General features: G+C 68.3%; 1 protein-coding gene across 1 annotated transcript; it reads left to right on the top strand.

Annotated features, from left to right (window-relative positions):
- Positions 1-2,995: 2,995 nt before the first annotated feature.
- On the top strand, positions 2,996-9,267 carry LOC128899707 (matrix metalloproteinase-14-like; the record flags this gene model as incomplete). The annotated part of the gene is made up of 7 exons (XM_054179388.1): positions 2,996-3,144; positions 3,863-3,985; positions 5,395-5,702; positions 6,593-6,754; positions 7,424-7,429; positions 8,244-8,386; positions 9,129-9,267. Coding segments are annotated over 7 exons (1,030 nt in total), but the record flags the coding sequence as incomplete, so codon positions are not given.
- Between the last annotated feature and the right edge of the window lie 600 nt (positions 9,268-9,867).

Here is a 9,867-nt window from a genome sequence, read left to right as displayed (position 1 = left end):
AGTTATAGGCAGCTATGGGGCCCTATAGGGCAGCTATAGGCCCCTATGAGCTCCTGTGGGGCAGCTATGGGGCTCTATGGGGTAGCTCTGTGTCCCTATGGCTCTCTATGGGTCCCTATGGGGCAGCCATGGGTCCCTGTGGGCTGCTATGGGTCCCTATGGGGCAGGTATAGCTTGCTATGGGGCAGCTATGGGTCCCTACAGGTTGCTATGGACCTCTATGGGGCAGCTATGGATCCCTGTGGGGCAGCTATGGGGCAGCTATGGGTCCTTAGGGGGCAGCTATGGGGCTCTATATGGCAGCTATGGCTCCCTATGGGGCAGCTATGGGGCTCTGTGGGGCAGCTATGAGTTCCTATGGGGCTCTATAGGTTGCTATGGACCTCTATGGGGCAGCTATGGATTACTGTGGGGCCTCTATAGGGCAGTTATGGGTCCCTATGGGGCCAGCTATAGGTCACTCTGGGCCTCTGTGGGGCAGTTATGGGGTAGCTGTGGGTCCCTATGGGGCTCTATGGGGCAGCTATGAGTCCTTAGGGGGCAGCTATGGGTCGCTATGGGGCTGTAGGAGTCAGTATGGGGCTCTGTGGGGCAGCTATGGGGCAGCTATGTGTCCCTATAGGGCTCTGTGGGGCAGCTGTGTGTCCCTATAGGGCTCTACTGGGCTCTGTGGGCCAGCTATGGGTCCCTATGGGGCTCTGTGGGGCAGCTGTGTGTCCCTATAGGGCTCTACTGGGCTCTGTGGGCCAGCTATGGGTCCCTATGGGGCTCTGTGGGGCAGCTGTGTGTCCCTATGGGGCAGCTATGGGGCTCTGTGGGGCAGCTGTGGGTCCCTATGGGGCAGCTATGGGGCTCTATGGGGCAGCTGTGGGTCCCTATGGGGCAGCTATGGGGCTCTGTGGGGCAGCTATGGCTCCCTATGGGGCTCTGTGGGGCAGCTGTGTGTCCCTATAGGGCTCTACTGGGCTCTGTGGGGCAGCTATGTGTCCCTATGGGGCTCTGTGGGGCAGCTGTGTGTCCCTATGGGTCAGCTATGGGGCTCTGTGGGGCAGCTGTGGGTCCCTATGGGGCTCTGTGGGGTAGCTATGGGGCTCTGTGGGGCAGCTGTGGGTCCCTATGGGGCTCTATGGGGCAGCTGTGGGTCCCTATGGGGCTCTATGGGGCAGCTATGGGGCTCAGTGAGGCTCTGTGGGTCCCTGTGGCCCCTATGGGTCCCAGGGATGCTCAGGGCCTGGTTCGGGAGGGGGCTGGGGGGGGGGGGGGGGGGTGTGGATCACGAGGCTCTGATGACGTCATCCCCCCTCCCCCCCCCCCCCCCCCCCCCCCCCCCCCCCCCCCCCGGCGCCTTTGTTTGGGTGGAAAAAGGCCAAATCCGGTCAAGAAACCTCCCCGGGGCCTCCCTATGGGCTCTGTGCTGCCCCCTGCGGCCGCGGGGCGGCGCTGCAGGCCCTGAGCCGCTCCCTATGGGATCCCTATGGGCTCTGTGCTGCCCCCTGCGGCCGCGGGGCGGCGCTGCAGGCCCTGAGCTGCTCCTTATGGCTCCCTGCTGCTCCCTATTGATCTCTGCTGCCCCCTGCTGGCCACAGGGCAGCACTGCAGGCCCCAACCTGCTCCCTATGGCTCCCTGCTGCTCCCTATTGATCTCTGCTGCCCCCTGCTGGCCACAGGGCAGCACTGCAGGCCCCAACCTGCTCCCTATGGCTCCCTGCTGCTCCCTATTGATCCCTGCTGCCCCCTGCTGGCCACAGGGCAGCACTGCAGGCCCTGAGCTGCTCCCTATGGCTCCCTGCTGCTCCCTATTGATCCCTGCTGCCCCCTGCTGGCCACAGGGCAGCACTGCAGGCCCCAACCTGCTCCCTATTGATCTCTGCTGCCCCCTGCTGGCCGCGGCACAGTACTGCAGGCCCCAACCTGCTCCCTATGGCTCCCTGCTGCTCCCTATTGATCTCTGCTGCCCCCTGCTGGCCACAGGGCAGCACTGCAGGCCCCAACCTGCTCCCTATGGCTCCCTGCTGCTCCCTATTGATCTCTGCTGCCCCCTGCTGGCCACAGGGCAGCACTGCAGGCCCCAACCTGCTCCCTATGGCTCCCTGCTGCTCCCTATTGATCTCTGCTGCCCCCTGCTGGCCACAGGGCAGCACTGCAGGCCCCAACCTGCTCCCTATGGCTCCCTATTGATCTCTGCCGCCCCCTGCTGGCCACAGGGCAGCACTGCAGGCCCCAACCTGCTCCCTATGGCTCCCTGCTGCTCCCTATTGATCTCTGCTGCCCCCTGCTGGCCGCGGGGCAGCACTGCAGGCCCCAACCTGCTCCCTATGGCTTCCTGCTGCTCCCTATTGATCTCTGCTGCCCCCTGCTGGCCGCGGGACAGTACTGCAGGCCCCAACCTGCTCCCTATTGATCCCTGCTGCCCCCTGCTGGCCACAGGGCGGCGCTGCAGGCCCCAACCTGCTCCCTATGGCTCCCTGCTGCCCTCTATCGATCTCTGCTGCCCCCTGCTGGCCACAGGGCAGCACTGCAGGCCCCAACCTGCTCCCTATGGCTCCCTGCTGCTCCCTATTGATCTCTGCTGCCCCCTACTGGTCCCCACAACTCCCTGCCGCCCCCTGCAGCCCTGGCTGCAGCACTGCAGGCCCCAACCTGCTCCCTATGGCTCCCTGCTGGTCTCTATCGATCTCTGCTGCCCCCTACTGCTCAGTGCTGGTCCCCACCGTTCGCTGCTGCCCCCCGCAGGCCACAGGGCAGCACTGCAGGCCCCAACCTGCTCCCTATGGCTCCCTGCTGCCCTCTATCGATCTCTGCTGCCCCCTACTGGTCCCTACTGCTCAGTGCTGGTCCCCACCGTTCGCTGCTGCCCCCCGCAGGCCACAGGGCAGCACTGCAGGCCCCAACCTGCTCCCTATGGCTCCTGGCCGCCCCCTATTGATCCCTGCTGCCCCCTCCCGGCCCCCCCCGCTCGGGGCCGCTCCCCACCGCTCCCTGCCGCCCCCTGCAGGCCTGGCTGCAGCAGTATGGCTACCTGCCCCCCGGGGACCTGCGCTCCCAGCCGCCGGGCTCGGGGCGGGGCCTGGCCGCCGCCCTGGCAGCCATGCAGAGCTTCTACGGCCTGAAGGTCACCGGCACCATGGACCCCGAGACCCTGCGGTGGGTGACCCCCGGGACCCCCCCCCGAGGCTCCTTGGGACCCCTCTGAACCTCTTGAGACCCCCTGGGACCCCTTGAGACCACTTTGGACCCCTTGGGACCCCCTGAGCCCTGCCTGGGACCCCTCTGAACCTCTTGGGACCCCCCTGGATCCCTTGGGACCCCCTAAGACCCTCCCTGAGACCCCTTTGAACCCCCTGGGACCCCTTTGAACCCCCTGAACCCTCCCTGGGACCCCTTTGAACCCCCTGGGACCCCTTTGGACCCCTTGAGCCCCCTCTGAACCCCCTGGGACCCCTTTGGACCCCCTGAACCCTCCCTGGGACCCCTTTGGACCCCTTGAGCCCCCTCTGAACCCCCTGGGACCCCTTTGGACCCCCTGAACCCTCCCTGGGACCCCTTTCGACCCCTTGGGACCCCCTGAATCTCTTTGAACCCCCTGGGACCCCTTTGAACCCCCTGGGACCCCTTTGGACCCCCTGGGACCCCTTTGGACCCCTTGAGCCCCCTCTGAACCCCCTGGGACCCCCTTTGAACCCCCCCCCAGAAACCTCTTTTGCCCCTCCCCCTCCTGGGCACCTCCTGCTCCCTGGCTCCCCCCTGTGGCCACTGCTGTTGGATTCCTCCAGCGCCCCCTAGGGTCCCTCTCTCCCCGCCCCCCCCCCACTTCCTGAGCTCCCTAACTGCTCTCTGGCGCCCCCCCGCGGCCCCCCCCCAGGGCCATGAGGAGGCCTCGCTGCGGGGTCCCAGACCGCTTCGGGCCCCAGGCCAAGGGCAGCCTCCGGCGGCGCCGATTCGCCCTGCAGGGCAGCAGGTGGCAGAGCAAGGAGGTCACCTTCTGGTGGGTGAGGGGCTGGGGGGCTGGGGAGGGGGCTGGGGGGGTGGGGAGAGGGAGGGGGAGGTCACCTTCTGGTGGGTGAGGGGCTGGGGGGTGGGGAGGGGTCTGGGGAGAGGGAGGGGGAGGTCACCTTGTGGTGGGTGAGGGGCTGGGGGGTGGGGAGGGGGCTGGGGAGAGGGAGGGGGAGGTCACCTTGTGGTGGGTGAGGGGCTGGGGGGTGGGGAGGGGGCTGGGGAGAGGGAGTGGAGGTCACCTTCTGGTGGGTGAGGGGGCTGGGGAGAGGGCTGAGGGCATCTGGAGGTCATGGGAGGAGAGGGTCTGGGGGAGATGGGGGAGGGGGAGGTCACTTTCTGGTGGGTGAGGCCTGCTCCCTCCTCTTCCTCCTCTCCCCTTGACCTCTGATGTCCTTCCTGTTCCCTCCTAACCTCTCTCCCTCTCCCCCTTTGGCCTCTCCTGGTCCCTGAGGGTCTCCTAACCTCTCTCCCTCCCTCTCCCCCTTTGGTCTCTTCTGGTCCCTGAGGGTCTCCTAACCTCTCTCCCTCCCTCTCCCCCTTTGGTCTCTCCTGGTCCCTGAGAGTCTCCTAACCTCTCTCCCTCTCTCCCTCTCTCTCCCCCTTTGGTCTCTCTTGGTCTCCAATGGCCTCCTAACCTCTCTCCCTCTCCCCCTTTGGTCTATCCTGGCTCCTGAGGGTCTCCTAACCTCTCTCCCTCTCTCCCTCCCTCTCCCCCTCACCCCCCAGCATCCAGAACTTCACCCCCAGGCTGGGCCAGGCCTGCACCTCCCTCTCCCCCTTTGGTCTCTCCTGGTCCCTGAGGGTCTCCTAACCTCTCTCCCTCTCTCCCTCCCTCTCCCCCTGCCCCCCAGCACCCAGAACTGCACCCTCAGGCTGGGCCAGGCCTGCACCTCCCTCTCCCCCTTTGGTCTCTCTTGGTCTCTAATGCCCTCCTAACCTCTCTCCCTCTCTCCCTCCCTCTCCCCCTTTGGTCTCTCTTGGTCTCCAATGCCCTCCTAACCTCTCCCTCTCCCCCTTTGGTCTCTCCTGGTCCCTGAGGGTCTCCTAACCTCTCTCCCTCCCCCTCTTTGGTCTCTGTTGGCCTCCTAACCTCTCCCTCTCCCCCCCAGCATCCAGAACTGCACCCCCAGGCTGGGCCAGGCCTGCACCTCCTTCTCCCCCTTTGGTCTCTCCTGGCCTCTGTTGGTCTCCTAACCTCTCTCCCTCTCCCCCTTTGGTCTCTCCTGGTCCCTGAGGGTCTCCTAACCTCTCTCCCTCTCCCCCTCCCTCTCTCCCTCCTGGTCTCTGTTGGCCTCCCAACCTCTCTCCCCCTCCCTCCCTCTCCCCCTTTGGTCTCTCCTGGCTCCTGAGGGTCTCCTAACCTCTCCCTCTCTCCCTCCCTCCCCCCCTGCCCCCCAGCATCCAGAACTTCACCCCCAAGCTGGGCCGGGCCCGCACCTTCCAGGCCATCCGCCGGGCGTTCCGGGTGTGGTCGGCGGCCGCGCCCCTGCGCTTCCGGGAGGTGGCGCAGGAGGAGGTGGCGCAGGGCCGCGCCCCCCCGGCCGACATCGTGCTGCTCTTCGCCGAGGGCTTCCACGGGGACAGCTCCCCCTTCGACGGCCCCGGCGGCTTCCTGGCCCACGCCTACTTCCCCGGCCCCCACCTGGGGGGCGACACCCACTTCGACGAGGCCGAGCCCTGGACCAGCGCCAGCACCGACCTGAGCGGTGGGGGGGGGGAGGGGGAGGGGTTGGGAGGGGTTGGGAGGGGATTGGGAGAGACTAGGAGGGAGTGGGAGGGGATTTGGGGCTGCTGCAGTTCCCTGAGCGGCCACCGGAGGGAGCCAGAGAGCAATGGGGAAGGGAATAGGGAAGGGCACTGGGAGAGGCTTTGGGGCTGCTGCTGCAGTTCCCTCCGCGGCCACCGGAGGGAGCCAGAGAGCAATGGGGAAGGGAATAGGGAAGGGCACTGGGAGAGGCTTTGGGGCTGCTGCCGCAGTTCCCCTGCGCGGCCACCGGAGGGAGCCAGAGAGCAATGGGGAAGGGCCTGGGAGGGAGTGGAAGGGAGTGGAAGGGGTTGATAGGGATTGGGGGAGACTGGGAGGGGTTGGGAGGGGATTGGGAGGGGATTGGGAGGGGTTGGGAGGGGTTGGGAGGGGATTGGGAGGGAGTGGGAGAGACTAGGAGGGAGCTGGGAGGGGATTTGGGGCTGCTGCAGTTCCCTGCGTGGCCACCGGAGGGAGCCAGAGAGCAATGGGGAAGGGAATAGGGAAGGGCACTGGGAGAGGCTTTGGGGCTGCTGCCGCAGTTCCCCTGCGCGGCCACCGGAGGGAGCCAGAGAGCAATGGGGAAGGGAATAGGGAAGGGCACTGGGAGAGGCTTTGGGGCTGCTGCCGCAGTTCCCCTGCGCGGCCACCGGAGGGAGCCAGAGAGCAATGGGGAAGGGAATAGGGAAGGGCACTGGGAGAGGCTTTGGGGCTGCTGCTGCAGTTCCCTGCGTGGCCACCGGAGGGAGCCAGAGAGCAATGGGGAAGGGAATAGGGAAGGGCACTGGGAGAGGCCTGAAGGCCTCCAGGGAGCTCCATGGAGCCCCTCCCCCTCTCCCCCTCCCCCCCCAGGCCACGACCTGTTCCTGGTGGCGGTGCACGAGCTGGGCCACGCCCTGGGGCTGGAGCACTCCAGCGACCCCTCGGCCATCATGGCTCCCTTCTACCAGTGGATGGACACCGAGGCCTTCGTGCTGCCCGAGGACGACCGCCGCGGCATCCAGCGCCTCTACGGTGCCTGGGGAGAGGGGGGCGCCGGGGGGGCGGCGCTGAGGGGCACCCAGAGCCAGCAGGGGGTGATGGAGGGGCACTGAGAGCCAGCAGGGGGCGGCCAGGAGTCACCCAGAGCCAGCAGGGGGCGATGCAGGGGCACTGAGAGCCAGCAGGGGGCAGCCAGGAGTCACCCAGAGCCAGCAGGGGGCGGCCAGGAGTCACCCAGAGCCAGCAGGGGGCGATGGAGGGGCACTGAGAGCCAGCAGGGGGCGGCCAGGAGTCACCCAGAGCCAGCAGGGGGCGATGGAGGGGCACCCAGAGCCAGCAGGGGGCGGCCAGGAGTCACCCAGAGCCAGCAGGGGGCGATGGAGGGGCACCCAGAGCCAGCAGGGGGCGGCCAGGAGTCACCCAGAGCCAGCAGGGGGCGATGGAGGGGCACCCAGAGCCAGCAGGGGGTGATGGAGGGGCACTGAGAGCCAGCAGGGGGCGATGGAGGGGCACTGAGAGCCAGCAGGGGGCGGCCAGGAGTCATCCAGAGCCAGCAGGGGGCGATGGAGGGGCACTGAGAGCCAGCAGGGGGCGGCCAGGAGTCACCCAGAGCCAGCAGGGGGAGCCAGGGAGGGGACTGAGGGCCACTGAGAGCCACCAGGGGGTGACTGGGGGGCACTGAGGGTCCTCTTTGGCCACCAGGGGGCGGTCAGGAGTCACTAAGAGCCAACAGGGGGAGCCGGGGAGGGGACTGAGGGCCACTAAGGGCCACCAGGGGGTGACTGAGGGGGACTGAGGGGCACTAAGAGCCACTAGGGGGCGACCAGGGGTCACCAAGAGCCACCAGGGGGCACCAGGGAAGGGACTGAGGGCCACTAAGGGCCACCAGGGGGCGACTGAGGGGGACTGAGGGGCACTAAGAGCCACCAGGGGGCGACCAGGGGTCATCAAGAGCCACCAGGGGGCACCAGGGAAGGGACTGAGGGCCACTAAGGGCCACCAGGGGGCGACTGAGGGGGACTGAGGGGCACTAAGAGCCACCAGGGGGCGACCAGGAGTCACTAAGAGCCACCAGGGGGAGCCAGGGAGGGGACTGAGGGCCACTAAGGGCCACCAGGGGGCGACTGAGGGGCACTGAGGGGCACTAAGAGCCACCAGGGGGCGACCAGGGGTCACCAAGAGCCACCAGGGGGCACCAGGGAAGGGACTGAGGGCCACTAAGGGCCACCAGGGGGCGACTGAGGGGGACTGAGGGGCACTAAGAGCCACCAGGGGGCGACTGAGGGGGACTGAGGGGCACTAAGAGCCACCAGGGGGCGACCAGGGGTCACCCAGAGCCACCAGGGGGCGAGGGAGGGGCACTGAGGGTCCGGCGTGGCCACCAGGGGGAGCCAGGGAGGCGACTGAGGGCCACTAAGAGCCCTCAGGGGGCGACTGGGGGGGGCAGCAAGAGCCCCCCTGGGGGTGGTCTGGGCTCCCCTGGCCCTTCCTCACCTCCCCCTCCCCCCCCCCCCCGCGGCAGGCTCGGGCCCCGCCCCCAGCTGGCCGCCGGTGCTGCCCGGGACCACCCCCCCGGGGGCGCCAGGGGGTCCCTACGGGCCCCGCATCTGCGAGGGAGGCTTCGACACCATCGCCCTGCTGCGGGGGGAGATGTTTGTCTTCAAGGTCAGGCCTGCGGGGGGCGCCGGGGAGACCCTGGGGGGACTCCTGGGGGGGGCTTTGAGACCTTCCATGGGCCCATGGAGGGGGTCTGGGGTCCCCTGGAGGCCTTTTGGGGTCCCCTGGAGGGGGTCTGGGGTCCTCTGGGGAGGGTCTGGGGTCCCCTGGAAGCCATTTGGGGTCCCCTGGGGGTGGTCTGGGGTCCCCTGGAAGCCTTTTGGGGCCTCCTGGAGAGGGTCTGGGGTCCCCTGGAAGCCTTTTGGGGTCCCCTGGAAGCCATTTGGGGTCCCCTGGGGGTGGTCTGGGGTCCCCTGAAGGCCTTTTGGGGTCCCCTGGAGGCCATTTGGGGTCCCCTGGAGGCCATTTGGGGTCCCCTGGGGGTGGTCTGGGGTCCCCTGGAAGCCTTTTGGGGTCCCCTGGAGGCCATTTGGGGTCCCCTGGAGGCCATTTGGGGTCCCCTGGGGGTGGTCTGGGGTCCCCTGGAAGCCTTTTGGGGTCCCCGGGAGGCCATTTGGGGTCCCCTGGGGGTGGTCTGGGGTCCCCTGGAGGTCATTTGGGGTCCCCTGAGGGGGGTCTGGGGTCCCTTGGAGGCCTTTTGGGGTCTCCTGGAGAGGGTCTGGGGTCCCCTGGAGAGGGTCTGGGGTCCCCTGGAGGCCTTTTGGGGTCCCCTGGAGAGGGTCTGGGGTCCCCTGGGCGCCCCCTGGTGGTCGCTGAGGGTCTCTCCCCCCTCCTCCTCCCCCCCCCTCAGGACCTGTGGTTCTGGAGGGTGCGGCAGGGGCGTGTCCTGCCCGGCTACCCGCTGCCCATTGGCCAGTTCTGGGTGGGGCTGCCCCCCGGCATCGACGCAGCCTACGAGAGGGGAGATGGGAAGTTCGTGTTCTTCAGAGGTACTGCGGGGGGTGGGGGCGTGGGGGGGACTGGGGGGGTCCTGGGAGGGGCCTGGGAGGGGGTAGGGAGAGACTGGGAGAGACTGGGAGGGACTGGGAGGGACTGGGAGGGGACTGGGACTCAATCAGCTGCCTGCAGCCCCAGGGGCGGCCGCCAGGGGGAGCCGGGCAGCACTGGGAGGCAATCAGCTGCCTGCAGCCCCAGCAGCGGCCGCCAGGGGGAGCCGGGCAGCACTGGGAGGCAATCAGCTGCCTGCAGTCCCAGGGGCGGCCGCCAGGGGGAGCCGGGCAGCACTGGGAGGCAATCAGCTGCCTGCAGTCCCAGGGGCGGCCGCCAGGGGGAGCCGGGCAGCACTGGGAGGCAATCAGCTGCCTGCAGCCCCAGGGGCGGCCGCCAGGGGGAGCCGGGCAGCACTGGGAGGCAATCAGCTGCCTGCAGCGCCAGGGGCGGCCGCCAGGGGGAGCCGGGCAGCACTGGGAGGCAATCAGCTGCCTGCAGCGCCAGGGGCGGCCGCCAGGGGGAGCCGGGCAGCACTGGGAGGCAATCAGCTGCCTGCAGTCCCAGGGGCGGCCGCCAGGGGGAGCCGGGCAGCACTGGGA

Source organism: Dryobates pubescens, unplaced genomic scaffold (assembly GCF_014839835.1).
Source record: "Dryobates pubescens isolate bDryPub1 unplaced genomic scaffold, bDryPub1.pri scaffold_164_arrow_ctg1, whole genome shotgun sequence".
Lineage (NCBI taxonomy): Eukaryota > Metazoa > Chordata > Aves > Piciformes > Picidae > Dryobates > Dryobates pubescens.
The sequence above is the reverse complement of the archived record's forward strand: the minus strand, read 5'-3'. Positions and strand labels throughout refer to the sequence as shown.